The following is a 20,281-nucleotide window of genomic DNA, read 5'->3' as shown; positions in this document are numbered from 1 at the left end:
ATAGGAAAGTTCTAAAAATAAAATTCTGAAAACAAAAGAGAAGGAAAAACTGGAGAATATAAACAAAAATAAACTAAACACTTAAAATACAAGAAAACAAAACTTTTAGGAGAAACTTTTCATTGCTACTATTTAAACATTTTAAAATTTAAAAATGTATAAAATAAAAACATGATCTCACATAATTTTTGTTCTTTATATATCAAAATTTAATTGATTTTATTGTATTGTTTAAACATAGTGTTCGTATTTAGTGATGATTAAGTTCATATTAAGAAATTTAGAAGAAAAAGATATGCACAGAAGACCAAATCAAAAGCAATAACAGAAGAACAAAAGAGTGTGGCATAATCATTTCTATAAAAATATTATCAGGCACTCATCATGAATCAAGGTAGTAGGAAAAGTCAAGACTACAAAAAGGAATTTGTTTTGTTTTGTTTTTGCCTATATTTCCCTGCTTTTTTTCTGCAAAAGAGAATCAAAAAAGGAATGGGCCTTAATTTGGGCCAGAATGAGATAATGGCAACTAATAACAGAGAAAAGGGAAAATTATTCAATTACACTTTTGTTATTGCTACTTAAAGAGAATAACCTTAAAAAACACCTAGGCAAAAATGGCAAAAAAAAAAAAAAAAAAAAAGTTGATAAGGAAGATCACTAAAGACTAAGTAATAGAGTGCCTAAGTTACCCTAAATGATTTCAAGTAATTAGATTATACTCAATACAATAAGACAGATTTGGAAACAACTGAATGGTTAGACTTAACAGAGCAAATAAATGATTGAAAGTCAACATGGAAAGTCTAGTAGATTCTGAGATTTGTGGTTGGCCCTGTATAATTCAACATTTTTATTAATGACTTTAATACCGCAGAGGGCAAAATCATCGACTTTAAAGATCATGCAAAACTGTGAAGAATATTTAACACAGTGGATGTTAATCAGGATCCAAAAAAGAACTTTGTGAAGGGATAAATAATTTTTACTAAAAGAGAATATACAATAATCTTGCCCATTCATATTTTCAACTCTATTGCTTCCTTTTACTTCTTAAAAGCATCAGTAGCAGGTATAATGGTTATTTCAACTCTATTGCTTTCTTTTACTCCTTAAAAGCATCAGTAGCAGGTATAATGGTTATAATAAGTCTATGCGGTCTTGGATAATACTTCTAATTATAAAAATATGGGTAACATCTCCTTTCTGGGTAGCAAAAATACAAAAATCAATTATATGCATTACAAGGATAACTGTGAATATTAATGAATTCATATTTGAAAAGTTATTTTTGAAAGTTAGTAACCTCTAACTAGATAAATATTTTATTTTATTTATACATATTTTATTATTGAGCTTTATTACTGAAAAATATCAAAATTACAAATTTAAAGATTATTATTTTAACCTGATAGTAATGTAATTTTGTAAGGTCATATTTGTAACAGTAGTTTTCATAGCTTTCTGTCATTTAAAAGGAACCTCAATCTAGTCACAGAAACTGATATAGGTCCAGGAAGTGAAACAAAGTAAAGTCAGCCAATGAGATTACAAACAAGAAAAATAGTTACATGATACCTAACAAAACAGGGTCACTTTGTGGTAGGCTAAACAATGTTCTTCAGGATATTTAAACATCTTATGAAATTTCATGGCATCTTTTTTGTGTTTCTATATGAGGCTGCCTGGAATATAAATATTCTGAGAAAAAAAAAAAGAGGAACTTTTTCTTATAGCTCTTCTATCAATCTAAAGTAAGGACTAGTCTAAAGCACATTTCTCTTTCTGATACAGAGTACTGGTTGTTAAACTCTACTGGAAAAAATATAGAAACAAAAAATACCTCTTCACACTCCAAGATGTTAGCAAGAATTAAAGGTTCAAAAAAAGAAACAAGTGTTTCCCAAAATGGAAGTGTTACACAGAAGAGAAAGAGAAGGGAAAGAACCATTAGGGCTTAAAAGCAGATTTGGGGCTCTACCAGGATAGGGTAGAGTTGGATACTCTAAAAAAGAAGTTTCTGGTCTTTTCAAGAATAACATGGTATAGTCACCTAGTGAGTAGAGAAGAGATTTTCAAGTATGGGGCAGTAGTAATATAGAATAGTATAGTTTGGTGACTGTGTATCTTCAGGGATATGTGAAACAGCTATTTTGTTGACTTAATAACAATAATGGGAGCTATTTTGCCTTCATAGTCATGTATCCAAAATATAACAGTGAATCTCTCAAAATATAAAAAAAATATATAGATAACACCAACTTATAGATAGTGATTCACAGGGACAAAAAAATAATACTTACAGAAGAAATTTTAAAAGTATCATCAGTGATTATGAAGTTGAGCAATAAATTGAAGATAACTGGGCAATAGGTGTGGTTCTCACTTTTTTTTGGCCAAAGGCAAGGAATACAGAAAAGAAAAATTAATTTAGGAAATGTGAAGAAATCCAAGAAACTGAATAGGAAGACTATTGAAAAGTATCTATGCAGCTGGTCACTGTAGTGATCAGAGTTACCATCTTTACAATGTTACAGTATATATATAGCTTGTTTTCCCGATTCTACTCGCTTCAACATGCATCAGTTCCTACAAATCTTCCCAGGTTTTTCTGAAACTATTCCCTTCAACATTTCTTCCAAGCACAACGAAATGAGGTAAAGTCAAGAAAGAGAAAGAGAGAGAAAAACAGAAATAATTTTTACCACTAGATTATTCTGAACCAGCTGGCCAGAAAAAACAAAGAAATAAATAAGCTTAGGAAATAGTATCATAAATTTAGAACAGAGGCATAGTAGTGATAGAGAATTTTAGTTATCAAGACATTTGGTGGACCTTTCTGCCAAAAATGGAGCAGCTAATAAATATTTGACTGCCTTAATGACAATTTTATTATTCAAAAAGTAGAAGATCAGTAAAAGAAATTTCAATTCTTTACCTAATTCTCACTGACAAGAAAGAAACAGTTGCCAGGAAGAAATAACTGGAAACTGATCAGAAGAAAACACTTCATCTTAGAGTTTGTGGTAAAGAAGAGGAAATCTGAGCAATGAATGACTTGTATCCTAGGTTTGGAGAGAGCAAATTTTAAAAGGTTCAAAGAAAAAATAGTCAACAAGAGAGGCCAAGAATTTTCCAGTGTGACTCAGTTTCTTCATTAGTAAAATGAGGATGATAATAATAACACCCACCTCCCAAGACTGTTGTGAGGATCAAATGAGAAAACATTTGCAAAGGATCTTGCAAATCATAAACATCCTATTATAAATGCCAGTTAATAATACTATTATTTTCAATTCATTTTCTCTGCAAAACAGAATGATCTTTACACTGGAAATGCAAAAGAAAAATTACTAACAAAGATCTGATACCAAAGTTAAAGAATAAGAAAGCACACAGCTGTTTTCAATAAATTTTAGTCAATTAGCACAAATGACCAACATCTTTGGACCCAAAAGAAATGGCAAATATGACTACTGAGGTTCTTGTCAGTGAAACTGAAAGATTATGGAAAACAAAGATATCACAAGACTGAAAAAATTCAAATGCTATTCTGAAGATTTGGGGAAGAAAAAATAGAGAACATGAAAACCATAGACCAACAAGCTTAGCTCTAATTTCGGGGAAAATTCTAGAACAGATCATTAAAGAAAGATCTGTTTAGCTAACATTGAGAAAAAGGAAGCAATGATTACAAAATGCCAATGCTGCTTCATCAAAAATAGATCTTGCACAAGGCAAAACATTTATATAGTAACAATAACACCATAAAAATTTTTGAAAGCCTTAAGAACGCTGATCAATGTAATGAAAAACCATGATCCTAGATGAATGATGCCAGTCACCTCTTGTCAGAGAAGTAATGGACTCAGGATGCAGAATGAGACATTTTTTAGACACATAGGCAATGCCATAATTTGATGTTTGACTATGCATATATTTATTTTTTAAAGTATCGTTTTTCTTTTTCTCTTTTTCCCTGGTGGAAAAGGGAAGATGGGGAAAGACTGAGAGAGGAAAATCGAATTTTGTTTATTGAAAAAACAATTAATTTAAGAAAAAGGACAGAGTATGCCAGATTTTACTTTATTTCCCTTTTTGGAAAGATTATTAAATCAGAAAATGAGTACAATAAAATGAGAACATAGTTTACTTAGATTTCAGCAAAGCTTTCACTAAAATAGCTCATACTATTCTTTCATAGTAGAAAGATAGATACAAGTTACATACATTAGAAAGGAAACATTTATTGAGCACCTACTATGTGCAGGCATTGTGCTAAATATTTTGGAAATATCGTGTTATTTAATTCTGACAACAACCCTGGGAAAAGGTGTTATTCTTACTCCTTTTTTACAGTTGAGGACAAAGTAATCAGCAGGGTCACACATTTACTAAGAGTGTGAAGCCAGCTATGACTCTAGGACCAGCATCTAGCAACATCAATTCTTCAGGGGAAAATTACAGATTTCTTCTTGGTCTCTTCGGTATTTAATATTGCTGATTATTTAATCCTCCTGGATATTCTCTACTCAGATTCTCCTGAGACTGTCCTTTCCTAGTCATCCTATCTCTGGCCATTCTCAGCCTCTTTATTCTGGTTCTTCATCCATGTCATGTTCAACAAATGTGGATATTAGCAAGGCTTAGCAGGCCTTGGCCTTTTGGTTTCTTTTTCATTCAATAACAGTTCTTAACTTGGGATCACTGTACTTTCTTTTTAAAAATTGTAATAAATGTGTTTATATCTAATTAGCTTCTATGGTAATCCTATTTTATTTTATGCATTTAAAAACATTATTCTGAGAAGTACATCAGCTTCCCTAGACTGCTAGAGACCTATACTATCTCTCTGCTCATCTCTCTTGATGATTTGCATCAGCACTCATAAAAATAATTTCCAGATGGAAAATTGGAAAATAGTTTGGCAGAAGCTAGGCATTGAGCAACACCTAATATCCTATACCAAGGGCAAAGTGGGTTTATGATTTATATATAAAAGTGATACTATAAGCAAATTAGCAGAACAAGGATAGTCTACCTCTCAGCTCTGTAGAGAAGGAAGAAATTTGTGGCCAAAGAAGAACTAGAGAATATTATGCAAGGCAAAATGGGTAATTTTGATTACATTAAATTAAAAAGGTTTTGTACAAACAAAATCAATTCAGCCAAGATTAGAAGGAAAGCAGAAAACGGGGGGCAAAATTTATATCCAAGGGCTCTGATAAAGGCTGCATTTCTAAAATATATAGAGAAATGACTCAAATTTATAAGACTGTAAGGCAATCTCCAATTGATAAAGGATCAAAGTATATGAAAAATGAAACCAAAGCCATTTCTAGTCATATGAAAAAATGCTTTAAGTCACTAGTGATTGGAGAAATGCAAATTAAGACAACTCTGAGGTATCATTACATACCTCTCAGACTGGCTAAGATGACAGGAAAAGATAATGGTATATTTTGGAAGGGATGAGGACAAACTGAAACACTAATACATTGTTGGTGGAGTTGTGAACTGATCCAACCATTATGGAGAGCAATTTGGAACTACGCCCAAAGGGCAGAGATCATAAAAAAGAAAAGGGCCCACATGTATAAAAATGTTTACAGCAGCCCTTTTTGTAATGGCAAGGAACTAGAAACTGACAAGATGCCCATCAATTGGGAAATGGCTGAATAAAATATGGTATATGAAAGTAATGTTATTATTCTCTAAAAAACGATCAGCAAGATGATTTCAGAAAGGCCTGGAGAGACAACTAATGCTGAGTGAAGTGAGTAGAACCAAGAGAACATTGTACACACTAAGAACAAGATTATGATCAACCATGATGGATGTGGCTCTTTTCAACAATGAGATAATTCAAACCAATTCCAATAGATTTATGATGGAGAGAGGCATCTGCATCCAGAGAGAGAACTATGGGGACTGAATATGGATCACAATTTAGTATTTTCACCTTTTTGTTGCTGTTGCTGTTGTTTGTTTGCTTTTTTTCTCATTTTTTTTCCCTTTTTGAACTGATTTTTCTTGTGCAACAGATAAATGTGAAAATATGTTTAGAAGAATTGCACATGTTTAACCTATGTAGGATTACTTCCTGTATAGGAGAGGGTATGGTGGCAAGGGAGGGAGAAAATTTTGAAAGGTTAAGTTTGCAAGAGTGAATGTTGAAAACTATCTTTATATCTATAAAGTGAAGAAGAGTGGCTCCAAGATGAAGTAAAAATTCCTTTGTCATTCAAACAACTATATCCTAGCCTCTTCCTTTTCAGTCTTCTCTCATTTTATTCTCCTATACTGAATATCTATATAACAATAACACTGCCTATAAAAATTCCTCCAATGACGTAATATATTCCCTCTCTTATCTCCATGCTTTTGCAATAGTAATTCCCCATGTCCTAGAATGTTCTTCATCCTCACTTGTGCCTTTTGGTTTCTCTTCCTTTGAAACTCAGCTTCTTTTTGAAACTTATCTACAAGTCAGTATCTTTATGGCATATTAAACATTAAATTTCATAGTCAGTTTAAAAAAAAAAACCTTAGTTTGTTTAAAGTCTGATACAGAGAAGTTAAATTGCTCAAAACTGGTAATGTACAAAATAAATTATTTACATCTCTGTTAAGATAATGCATTAGGTGAATCCAATTTTCCTGTCGGATCTTATTTGTAACCACTTTAAAAACTCTTTAATCTATAAAATGCACTTCCTTGGAAGGACTGTATTCTGATGTGATGTTATAAATTACCATCTGTACAGGGCTTCATAGAATAACAATAAGTAGCATTTTATATAAGTTCTCAACATTTGTTGATCTACAGAGTAAAGTTTTTAATACTGTGCTATGGAAGCACAAAGGAAACTACATATAAATTTTTTTTTTCTTACAAAATAAAAATAAAAATAAAATGAGGGATTTTTATCTTAACAGAGATGTGGAAAATTGATTTAAGTAAAATAGCATTCATTTTGTTTGAAAAAGAAATGTGATTCTTAGAAAACAGTTCTGCAAATTGTATTCCATTCAATTACCTAATTCAAATGTTGACAATATTTCTCTGCTTAAAAATCAAGGTTAAGTTCAGTTTATTTGAAAACTCTACATTTCAACCTACTTTAAGGATCCCATAGGACAACTCGTCATTTTCTGGAATTAGGAAAATATTTTCCACTGGGTTTCTCACTGTATTTCATTTCACAGGCCCTTCAAACACCAACTACACATCTATCTATAGCTAATTCACATCCTCCAAGCACAAAGATAATGAGTTTGTCAGTGACAAGTACTCCCATGAGTCTCCAAAGACATCAAATTATTTCAGCAGAGTTGGTCACTAAAATAAACTCTATAGATGTCACTTTAAACATTCACATGTTACTTTTCTGCTTCTTTTTTAAAAATTAGTTCAATATGTTTGGACATATATATACACATGTTGTATTTAATTTATACTTTAACATATGTAATATGTATTGGTCAACCTGCCCATCTGGGAGAGGAGGGGGGGGGAAAGTAGGGGAAGTCTTGGCAATTGTCAGTGCTGTAAAATTACTCATGCATATATCTTGTAAATAAAGAGCTAAAATAAAAAAAATTTAGTTCAATAGCTATCCAGATAATATTTTTAGTAACTTCAGTAATTAGAAAAAGTTATAAATTCAATAACTGGATATCCAAATTTCCTATAGTTAATCCACAAAGTATTATAGCAATGGCTCTACTGTAAAACTATTTAGGCCAGATTTTTAGTCTTTTTCCTATTAACAATCTGGGAATCCCAATCAATAAGAAATTATGACACCAAGTATATAATTGTAACCTACACCCAATTTAGCAGTACAAAATGAGGCAACAGAAAATCAGATTACCCATCTTATTCCATTCATCTCTTACTATGTAATTCATATGCAAAGTAATCAGTAATTGATCAATATGCCTATAAAATACCACTTAAAATCTTTAGTGGCTTCATTTTAAAATATTTGGTAGTACAAATATCTAAATATTCATAAATAACTCCAAAATCTGTTTACAGCTGGTGGTTTGGTATTCTGAATGCCCTTCCTCTCTGAAACAAATGTTATAAATGGTGGCTTGGTTCTCAGCCAAGACATCATCATCATCATATCTAACATTCCAGGCACTGCTCTAAGAACTTTACAAATAGTATTTCATTGATGTTTACAACCACCATGGAAGACAATTACTATTATTATCCTCATTTTATACTGAGGAAACAGGCCAACAGAAATTAAGGTGACAGCAAGTAAGTATCTGAGACTAGACTTGAAATCAAGTCTTCCTGACCCCAAACTCAATGCTCTAACCACTATGCTATACTTAACTGCCCTAACAAAAACTTATTAAATCTATATTGGAGCTGAAACATAGTCTGAAAAGGACTATTTCATCAATACCTAAACATGCACTAGTTTACCTAATGGGAAAAATACATTCAAGTGTCTAATTACATGCAACAAAACCAAGATAGAGAAAGTAAGGTATAGACCACAAAGCACCAATTCTTCCTGACTAATTACATATGCATAAGAAATACAATGCTCTACATTTGAAAAAAAAGTACTTCACTGGATCTATCAACTCCACAGCTGTCTTGAAGTAGGATACAAAAAAGCAATCCCCTTCTTTTGTCACTTACATTTTTAGAAAATTTAGAAATTAAACTGACATGTTGATCAACTTAACCAATGTCAGGCTCAAATGTGATAATGCATATAAAAGGCTTTACAAACCTTAAAAGAGGATCATCACATTTTTTTTTACAAGTCATAGGTAGGAATATTCATTTGAAAGCACCATATAACAATCTCTTAATTTTTGAGCTGTGAAAAGGGTCACAAGAACAGATTATATTTAAAATTGTGGGGTAAAAAAACAAAAGCAAAAAGTATTTACTTTCCTAAGCTACAGTTATGAATGAAATTTCCATAATGTTAACTTCATTTTCATTTAAATAAATACAATGAAAGAAAAACTTCTAAAAACAACATCATTTTACCTAAATCCCAATTCTAATAAGAGTTCTTGTAAACTAAAATTGAATAAACTCAAAATTTTAAACAAAACAATTTGAATGTCACAGCAATGAAATGAATTATTCTGAATAGAAACTTACCCTACATATGGAGCTGTTACTCCTTTATGAGAGGGAGATAAGTTCTGAAGTTTGCTTCCAAAAGAGCCACTGACAGAAGACCCTTTACTTGACGGTGCAGCTTTCAATAAAAAGAATGGACATTATTATTTACCAGAATTGTATGACAGACTGTTTTGCATCTCTTTAAAGACTGTTGTGGTAATAATTTAGGTAAAAATAAAGCTTAATTGTAAATTATAGAGAAAATTAGTACCTGCAAGAAACATATAGAAGTCAAGAAAACAGCCATTCCAGAATGTCATAACAATTTTTGCTGGTTTCTTTGCTCAGTTAAAAAGACAGAAATGCTCACAAATACCCAATATTAGATTAAAGAATTAAGCATTATCATTATCATATGGCTACATAACACAGTGAAAAAAGATTTTTTAAGATAATGAAAAGTACCTTATGCTCTTAGATAACAATAGACCTTTACAGGTGGTATCATAATCAAAAGAACAGGAACCACTGGGATTTTGTTGTTTTTGGTGCTCTGGACAAAAGGTAGCCATCAATAACAGCAGTAGTAAGAACTAAAAAGCATCATAATAGGACTCTAAAATATGGAGTCATTGAGGCTAAATGGTCCTAAAGAACATAAACATATAAGCAATAACAGACTACCTTTCCATAATCTTGATTCATTGTGACCCTGTATTCAAACATGTAAATTCTCATGGTTTCTATCTGGATAGAACTCTGGGCTAACTATAGCAGCTTTGGTGTCAACACTTATTCATAGGGCCCTCAATTAGCAATTCAAATCCTCATCAAATTTCTGGTTCCAATTAAGAATTTCCCACTCAGATATGGTATTGCCAAATGCTCCTGAGAATTTCCCCATAATTTAGGGATACTACCTATAAGAATGCACCTTCCTACATCTGGCATTATCTGCTCTCAATAAAGCTCATTTATAAAGTATAAAACTTACCTGCTCAGTCTCCATTCTGAATGTGCACCCCCCCACACTGACATATATGATAACATATATCTCTCTCTCCCTCTCAAATGAGCACTCTGGCCATGTGAATGTGTGTAGCCAAATCTTTCTGTACTACCATATAATGAATGTATGCTTTGTTTATTTGCCTGCTTGTTGGATCACGTATTTGTACAAACTTCCTAAGTACCAATTTTCTATAAATCTTTTAATATGAATTTTTGTTCTAAATTAAGCCAAAAAGTCAAATATAGCAACTGGTAAGAGGCAAAAATAACTGTGGTTGAAAAACCTGAAACATAACATTATTGAATGATATTTTACTTATCACAGATACATTATTTTTCTTCAAATCTCAACATTGTTCAGTCAAACATGTCTTGGTTATTTAACTTTACTGTAACATCACACACTACCTTCATGTCTTATTCTGGTAACATATGTGGAAAATACCTTTTAAATTTATGGTACTTCATACCTATAATAGACTTGCTGACACTACTTGGTTGTGGTAAACGTGAAGATGCTGAAGGCATTGTTGCTGGAGAATTTGTCTTTTTAAGAGCAGGAGGCTTGTACTAAAATAAAGAAAAGAAAAGAAATTAGAAACTTTTTGTGATAATCAGCCAAAATACTTCTTGAAAAAATGTTCTCTTTTAATTGCATGTTATTTGGTTAGATTTTGAATGTGTTTTAAAATATGCAATTTTATATATACATACTGTAAATATTATAACATGCAATTATATATAATTTTAAGAATAGTAAATCATTTTAGACTACAGATATCAAAATAAATCCAATAGAAGCAAGCAATAATAGAATCTTACCATACTTTAAAAGTTAACATTCAACCAATCAGTATATCAGTGAACTATAAGGAATGACTTTTTTTTGTTAAATAAATTCCAAGCTTCCATAAATCATGGACTCACAATCCCAAGCTCCCATAAATAACCTTGTCCAAATATACTGATTTTAGCATTGCTATCTGTCTAGATTTGTCTGAATTCATAAAGTATAGAAGAGAATATGTCTTCCCATGGATTTCCTCTTAAAAAAGAAATCACATCACCACTATTATTCAATATTATATTAGGAACACTAACTATATCAATAAGATAAGAAAAACTGATTGAAAGAAAATAAGCAATGAAGAAATATAATTATAACTCTTTGCAAATTATATGATGAAACATTTAACGAATTCTATAGAATCCATTAAAAAACTAACTGAATAGCTAACAACTTTAGCAAAGTTGAAGGATATAAAATAAATCCAAAAAAATCACCAGCTTTTCTATCTATTACCAACAAAACTCCATTTAAAATAATTGCAGACATTATAAAACACTTTGGAGTCTATCTGTCAAGACAAACTGAGGAATTGTATGAACATAATACAAATTTCATACAAATAAAGATAATCTAAACAATTGGAGAAATATTTATTGCTCATGAAATAAGCAAATGAAATAAATATAACAATTCTATCTAATTTACTTATTCAATGTCATATCAATCAAACTAGTGAAGAATTATCTTACGGAACTAGGAAAAATAATAACAAAACACATCTGGAGGATCAAAAAGTCAAAAATATCAAAAGAATCAATGAAAAATAACATAAAGTTGTCAAGCTGTACCAAATTTCACATTATATCACAAAGTGATAATCATCAAAATAATTTAGTTCTGGCTTAGAAATAAAATGTCTTATAATGGTAATACAGTTGGTGTTTCCTACTTTAAGATTATTAAGAGGCAAAGCATTCTTATATAAACTTTAAAATTCTTCAAGCACTTAGCACAGGGCTCCTACACTTAACAGATACTTAGTATGAATATTTATTGTATTACATTAGGGAAACATTAGTTTAACTGTGCAACAAAATCCAATTTTCCATCTCTAACCACATAGATCTTCAGCTTATATATACAAACTCTTTGTTTATATGCACTACCAAACAGGAAGCAAAAAAAAAAAAAAAAAAAAAAAAAAAAGGTCAAGATCAAAGGTGTTAGAATCATGACATTTATAGCTGAAAAGAACCTTATAATTAAAATCCAATCAGTTACAAAAAATAAGCCAGATAGATATGAAAGTGATGGAACAAGGTCAGAAAAAAAAAAAAAAAAAAGGTCTATTGATGGATCATGTATCAAAACTGACAAAAATTAAGTACTACCAGGTTTCCTTCATATATCAATCACCCAGTTCTAAATTATCTAAATATATTTATCTTAAGTAGGTCATTTTTATGTAAATGGAATACTACATTTGTTTTTTCTCTATTTTGGAAGTTCTCTGAATGGCTTCTTTCCCCATAGAAACTCAATCATTTATGTAATTTATTTCTCTGATTGTGAATTTTTAATAAGTGGATTTTTTTTCTCTTTTAATCAAGGTAACCTGTTGGCATATATTCTGATATGAGTAAATTTATAAATCTCCCAAAAGGACTTTGTGCATAAATACTAGCAGAGATAGATCCCATTATTTTTCACTACTTCAACTGAAAGGACATTCAAATATGCCTCAGGATATATGGATACACATTTTTATTACTGAAAATTCTTGAAAATTTTCATTATCAATGAACATGTCTTTGGAATAAGTGTTTTTAAGTAAAAAAATAAAAAAATAAAAAACAAAACATATTTAATTTTAAGACTATTGTAGGCATTAAATTTAAATAGGTTTTACACACAATGTAACTAATATAAATATATCTAAAAATTCAACATTTACATGAATTTTCCATAGGTGATTATTTATTGTAGAATTCTTAGAGGATCAAAAGATGTAGAGAGGGAAAAGGCCTTAGAGGACACGTAGTCCAACAATCTTATATTAATCTATCAGGAAACTGAGGCCCTTACAGATTTTGTGCCCAATGTCACACACTTAGTGACACTGAGCCAGATTTCAAATCTAAATCTTCCAACTCCAAATCCAGTGCTGTTTCAACTGCACAAACTCTCTTTGAATGAATTATTAGGAATATCCAAAATCTCTCCCAGCACTTTACCACTCACATAGAACAGCAAAGTCAAGAGCATATTCTCTGTTAAAGAAGAGCAGCATTTATAGGAAAAGAAAATGTAAGACCAGAGGATCATAGTTTTGAGGATATGGCTTCCTAGGTCATGTGGTCTGAACTGCTTATTTTATAGATAAGGCAAATGAGGCCAAAAAAGTGAATCTGCTCAAGGTTGAAAACGTAGTAAGCTTCAGAGGTAGAGTTTGAACCAGGTTCTTCAGAGCCAGTACTTTTTTTCATTATACCAAGTACACTGAAGTTAAAAAAGAAAAAAGAAAAGAAAAAACTGGGGGGTGGGGGGGGTAAGTAAAGAAAATTGGCAAGGGAAGACAATAATTTAGGGAGAGAAGGGAAAAGAAGTTGAGTGTGTATTAAGTTATTCAAAGAGAGAAAAAAGGAAGCTGGGTACACTGAACATAGGGAATCAAGTTGTAAAGGCATAAAGATGTAAAAAGGTAAGTAAACAATAGCACCTGGAATACTGTTTTCAGTTTGGGGTACCACATTTTAAAAAGAAAAGAGAGATAAGTCAAAGAACTTTCAGAGAAGAGAAACCAGAATGTGAATTATCAATAGAAAAAAAAGGACTCATTCTTAATTCTGGAGACAAGGCTCAGAAGACACTTGACTGTGTGGAAGAGAGTAGATATATTATTTGATCTCAAAAGACTTAACTAAGAGTAATGAATGGAAGATGTAAAGAGGCAATTTCAGATTTGTTTTATCAGTTTTATCAGCTACACACTTACTCTATTACTATCCCTTTTAACTCTGAAATTATTATTCTGTGATCATTTTTCCCTCTTACAACTCAACACTATCATTTTAAATATCAGACCTTTGGAGTTGGAAGGATCCTTAGAAATCCTTAGATCCTTGGCCACTGCTACTTCTCCTAGATTACAATACCAATCTTTTAAAAATTAATTTAATTTCTAAACACCAGGTAAAATGCTCCTTGGAATATAAACCTACTAGTTTGAATTCTATGAAGTCTTTCCTATCTGTCCCCAGAAATGGTTTAACATATATCATTTTACCTGTGTTCGAGAAGTTGACTTTCCTTTAGTATCAGTAGAAAATTTGCCTTTGTTACTAATACGAGCAGCTTGTTCCTTACAGAAATTAATATGTCTGTCAGCTGCATTTTCATTGAATCTCCTCTGGCAATATGGACACTGAATGTAATCTAAAAGAGATATAAATACAAAAACAGATTAGTGATATGTGAAATGAGTCTTAAATCATAGCAAATAAACACACACAAACACACATAAAAAAACTAACAAGCCAGAGATGAGCCAATTCTATCTTCATTAAGAAAGACACTGGATTATATAGCTGCTGAATTCTAGCCTTTCCCTACCTCAATCTCATCTCAGATAAGAGGGAAAGAAAATAAAGAATAAATGAAAAAGAAGAAAAAGAATGATACTGAGAGGTAAAGAAATGAGACTTTTTTTTCTCTACCTCAAATTCTTTCACTAAAGATGAAAAATTCTATGGAAAGATTAACTTGTAGAATATAGATGATATAGTCATTATATCAAAGTATTATTTTTTTTTGGAGGGGAGTCTGAGGCAATTGGGGTTAGGACACTTGCCCAGGTCACACAGCCAGTAAGTTTCTGGACTGGGGTCCTTCTAACTTCAGGGCCAGTGCAATATCCACTGAGCCATTTAGCTGCCCCAAAGTATTATATTTTTTAAAATAAAGGCCTGAATATGGCACAGCTTAGTACTTCAACAGGAAAAATATTTTAAATAAAAAGTTTTCTCAACAATTCAACAAAAAGAGTTTTTCTCTCATTATTTTCTCCTTCAAAGAGTCCAAATGCATATTCTCAAAGTTTCCTTCCTCTGCAGAATAGGCCTAGTGTCTCTAATAATGAAAAGACTACCTTCAATAGGGCTCAAAATATGACAGTTCTTCCTATGCCTCTGGCATTGAAAGGATGTTAAAAATATTAATAGCCTAAATGTATTTAGCAAGTAATAATTTATAAAGTTCTTTATATACATTATTTCATTGAGTCTTATGGCACTTTTATGAAAATGTCTGTACAAGTATTAATGTTATCTATCTCTAGATAAGGAAGCAGATTTAAAGACTTGCCTGAGGTCATCTTTGCTAATTAATGGCTTAAGTCAAGATTTGAACTTAAGTGTTTTGACAATTTTAATCACTTCTAAAGCATCAGGGAAGTAAGGAACTAACTTTGTGGAGGTTCCAAGAAAAAGGAGAAAAATTAAGTCCTAAACTATCCAAGTCCTTTAGCTACCCAGGCTAAATGGCATTCTCAGAAGCACAAATAGCCCATGTGCAAATAAAATCATTTTAAGTAAACATTTACTATGTACCAACTTTACTTATTTTTTCTCATCTTATATTTATTTGTTCTTAATTCCCTGTCTTAGGGCTCAAATTTGAGAAGCCTAACTGACAATCTCTGTCTCAGTCTTCCTAATCTCTCACCAGCCCCTTAGATATATAGCATCTACTTGGCTTTTAATTAATCTCTGCCATCTGCACTGGAAACACTATTAACATATCTGGTCAGTAAAACTGTAATTCCCACCCCCAATGACATAAAACAACTTGTTCACTATACCTACAATATTGATTAATGAACTGTTTAGAAAGAAACAAGTCAAGCTATAGCTTTCTACAACCTACCGTCCTCAAACTGAGGATGACTCAGACTGAATAAATCAATTTTTATTATGACACCAGATTTCCTACCAAAGATAGCCAGTCTATCTTTTCCACTGCTGACTTGTATTTTAATAATTAAATGCATACTTCCTTTCAAAAACATATAATGAATTTCAAACCACGGAATCCTTCTTTAATTCTTAGGATCTATAGATTTATAGTGCTTTGTACCACTGGCCCTGTAGCCAAATAGTACCCTAGAAGCTAGGTGACTGCTAAGCCTAAATTATAATAATAAAAGCTAACATTTATATAGCATATTAAGGGTTGGAAAAATAAGCACACATTATCTTCTTTGACCTCCAACAACTTTTTGAGAAAACAACTTCAAATAGTATCTTCATGTTATAGATGATAAACTGAAGTTCAAAAAGCTTCCCAAAGGACTTAACCAATTTAACAAACCTAATTTCAAAGGTGGAATTCAGAGCCCAGTGTATCCTGGCTCCATATCCAATACTTTTTTCCATATCATATTACCTTTCAGGCTACTGACCACAATCATCAAGTCTCTGCATATCCTTGTAGGTCAGAGGATGACTATCAACTTTCAAAATGGATAACACTATTAGAAACTGAAACAACAGTTTCAATAGTAACAATAAAAACTTCTAATAATGTAAGGCCTGATAGCCTTTTTAGTGAAGCTTCCTAACTTCATGAAAATCATAAATCAAGTCTTTCATGGGCCCAAAAGGCACAAGTGGCAATATTTCCCCTGTTCTGAAAACAAAACTACCAGTAATAGGTGATAGAGAAAAAATTGCAATTTGATTTCCAAAAGCAAGGCAAATGTGGGACCTAGGGATTAAAAGACTTATGGCTCAAATATAAATGAGAACTAACCAAGAACTAACTATACTTTCTATCTAAACTAATCATTCCTTCTGTCTCCAGATTATTTATTAGCAATCCTGATGCTCTAGATAGAAAGAACACTATAAGCAAAAGTGCCTACACTCCCAGAACTGCCATTATTACATAACATCTTTGAGTAGTATCTAAGTATCACATATGCTCATAAAAATTAACACTACTGTTTATTAAGTAAACAATTATCACATGCTGGACCTACATGTTCCTAAATATGGAATCTGTTAGCAGTTTCTTTGTGCCTTTGAGCCCTTGATTGAGTTCCCTACAGACTATCCCTGGACTTTGTTCCTGTTCTCCTAGATGGCTCTTTATGGTAATTTAACTTTTTAAATTTAACTAATCCCTAACAGAACCCTGAAATCCTGCTCAAGATTCCTGAATATGGACACATCCCTACCTGTAACGTGCTCTCCCGGCAGTTACAATTACTAGTCTGTCCTAGACCCACCAGAGTACCTTTGACCACTGTCCTTTGCAGTGTGAGCTCTACCCGGCTCGCCTCCTCTGAGGCCTTCTAAGGTCTCTGGCCACAATCTCTTGAATCTATAGCTTAATAACCGGTAGTGCACTCAAGAACAACCACGTGTAATCTTAAAAGCCTTTATTATACCTACTCACATAATGCCCTAACTGATGCCCTGACTTGTTGGTTCCCGAGTGAACACCTGGTCAGAAGACCCATGTGTTCACTACCAAAATCCTTACCTCTGTTGGCTATCCATCTCGGCTTAGCCACCCAGGCTAGGGAGCCAGGGTGAAGAGCGCCAGATTAAAGAGGGCTATTGCTGCCTGCAGTGGGCTTACATAGGGCCTGTGAGGTCACACACACAGCCAATCAGCGAGAGAGTCACCCATTACGAAGCTATCTCAATATGGCCAGGATCCCGCCCAAGGGCAGTCCTAATATCCACAGAATTTACTTCTGGGCCTCAATCTCCCGATGCACTGTGGCACCCATTTAAAGGCCCCTTACACCTACCCATACTTGAACACAGCATATAAATCCTGCTCAAAGGAGGAATATAGAGAGGCCTGGAGAGACTTAAATCAACTGATGCTGAGTGAAATGAGCAGAACCAGAAGATCACTGTACACTTCAACAACAATACTGTATGAGGATGTATTCTGATGGAAGTGGAAATCTTCAACATAAAGAAGATCCAACTCACTTCCAGTTGATCAATGATGGACAGAGGTAGCTACACCCAGAGAAGAAACACTGGGAGGGGAATGAAAATTGTTAGCACTAATATCTGTCTGCCCAGGTTGCATGTACCTTCGGATTCTAATGTTTATTGTGCAACAAGAAAATGATATTCGCACACATGTATTGTACCTAGATTATATTGTAACACATGTAAAATGTATGGTATTGCCTGTCGTCGGGGGGAGGGAATAGAGGGAGGGGGGGTAATTTGGAAAAATGAATAAAAAAAAAAAATAAATAAATAAATAAATAAATCCTGCTCAAGATTCCTGAATATGGATACATCCATACCCATACTTGAACAGAGGATATAACTAGCTTAAACACATAGCAAATTTCAGAGAATTACCATATCACTTGATTCTACAGGCAAACCTCTTCAGTAATTTAGATTCTCTGAAAGAGAAGCTATTAGAAAGAACTAGGCCAGAAGATAAATCACTATGTAGACAAGTAAAAACTTTAAAAATAAATTTGCTGTGTCAAGATTAAAGGTACAGAAATAATGAATTAAATAGTACTATGTATGCCTATGGAAAAAAATACATATTCTATGCATTTCGATATTCCCACAAATGCTGTGGATACTTTGTCATAACTTTAAAAAATACTGAAAGGTGTTGATCTTTAGCCAGAAATTGTATTACAAATATGAATGTATTTATAATTAAGTCTGCCTATATTTTTTATGATGTTGGGCACTTAGGTGTTTTCACTAAGAACTTTTCCAATCAGCTCCGACCTTTGTGCAATCTTTCCAGTCCCTCAAATTATATTTTTTTTCCTAAAATGAGGATTGTGCCACAATTTAAATTTAAATTTACTCAAGTAAACAAAGAGAAACCTTATTTTAATGGCATTTTTATATCCTTTTATATCACATGTACTATGTAATTTCTGTCAAGAAATTGTATAGACTTTAATTTTATTAAAGAACACAAGCTACATGTCTATGTCATTGTGGAAGATAAATAAAATGTGGGCTATTAACACTTCAAACTAAAGTATTACACTAATACATTTTCTCATCTCAAGTGTAATTTTTTCCCTGATGTTTTTAACTTCAGAAATAAAATACACCTTTTCAGTATTAGAAAATTATAAAACAATGGAGCCTGAATGTATATAATTAATCAATTATATTTTAAATAAAATAATTTTAAAACAATTTTTAAAATAACTCTAAAATTGAAGCAATTTCAAAATGAGTTCTATTATATGGAAAGTTAAAATCAAAGTGCAAAAATTATAAAATGGTACACTTTCCCCCTTTTCACATCTTCATATTCACATATTCATAGATGAATCATATCTATGCTATAAACTCAGGTTGTTTCCTTTGAGGTAAAAATTATAATTTATCAGTCTATGATCATCCTATTAACAATGTAACAGCAGTAATACAGGTACATGAGTATGTTTCAAAACTCCCATCATAATTACATATGTCTCATCAATATTATATACCAGGATCATATGAAGGTGGAGGTGGTGGTGGAAGTTTGCCACCCTCTTTAAGTGCCTGATCAAGTCCTTTAGCTGCCCTTATGGTGGCAATGAATTCTTCGTGTTTTCTTCTCCAGTTGGACTGTTTCTTTGGAGGTTCTGGCTAGAAAGAAATTTTTCAAAAAATAATAAATAATTCTGCACAATGAAATAAAAATAGCTTCATTTTACTTTCAACACTATATATTTCAAAAGTTGTCATAGTTTATATGAAAAAAAAAAAACTTTAAGTAAAGCATTATACAGGATGTCCCAAAATTCTCAGTAGTTTTAAGCTTATTCTAATAATTTGAAACACCACTGAGATTTGTGATATATATAAAAATATGTGTATATGTGTGTGTATTTACATATATATATGTATGTTTATAAAAATATATATATGTGTGTATATATATATATTGTTTAATATTAAGGTAGGATTTTATCGAATCTTACATTCATAAATGAATATAAATGTATTTTATGTAACTTATAAGATACTAAGTTAAAAAAGTTTTTAAAAACCAGTATCATTTGGCTGAAACATCAACATCTAATATAAAGAATTATATATGCTTATGCATCTACATTTACACATATGTGTATACATAGAGAGAGCTAATGACACTTTTTTTCCAAATCAAAAGGCAAATTCTTTGGAAAACTTTGGGCCATTTTAATAAACAATCTTATAAACTAATATTAAAGTACAGGCAATCAAATCTTTTGTTCAACTCATGTTTTTGTTACTAAGTTTATTCCATACTATTTAATGAAGTTGCCTTTACTAATTCTTCAAAGTCTTCTGCTGCCTTCTCAATTAAAGAGGATGACTGTA

General features: G+C 32.0%; 1 protein-coding gene across 2 annotated transcripts in view; it reads right to left on the bottom strand.

Moving 5' to 3' along the window:
* ZC2HC1A (zinc finger C2HC-type containing 1A) overlaps nt 1-20,281 on the bottom strand; it is a 56,391-nt gene that overhangs the window by 12,572 nt on the left and 23,538 nt on the right. For both annotated transcript variants that reach the window (XM_074278937.1, XM_074278938.1), the window contains exons 4-7: nt 19,423-19,564; nt 14,197-14,345; nt 10,591-10,690; nt 9,146-9,245 (exon numbers count right to left, since the gene is read on the bottom strand). In XM_074278937.1, the coding sequence (XP_074135038.1) occupies nt 9,146-9,245; nt 10,591-10,690; nt 14,197-14,345; nt 19,423-19,564 (491 nt within the window). The remainder of the gene's footprint in view (nt 1-9,145; nt 9,246-10,590; nt 10,691-14,196; nt 14,346-19,422; nt 19,565-20,281) is intronic.

The sequence above is a fragment of the Sminthopsis crassicaudata genome, chromosome 1, assembly GCF_048593235.1.
Source record: "Sminthopsis crassicaudata isolate SCR6 chromosome 1, ASM4859323v1, whole genome shotgun sequence".
Classification (NCBI taxonomy): Eukaryota; Metazoa; Chordata; class Mammalia; order Dasyuromorphia; family Dasyuridae; genus Sminthopsis; species Sminthopsis crassicaudata.
The sequence above is the reverse complement of the archived record's forward strand: the minus strand, read 5'-3'. Positions and strand labels throughout refer to the sequence as shown.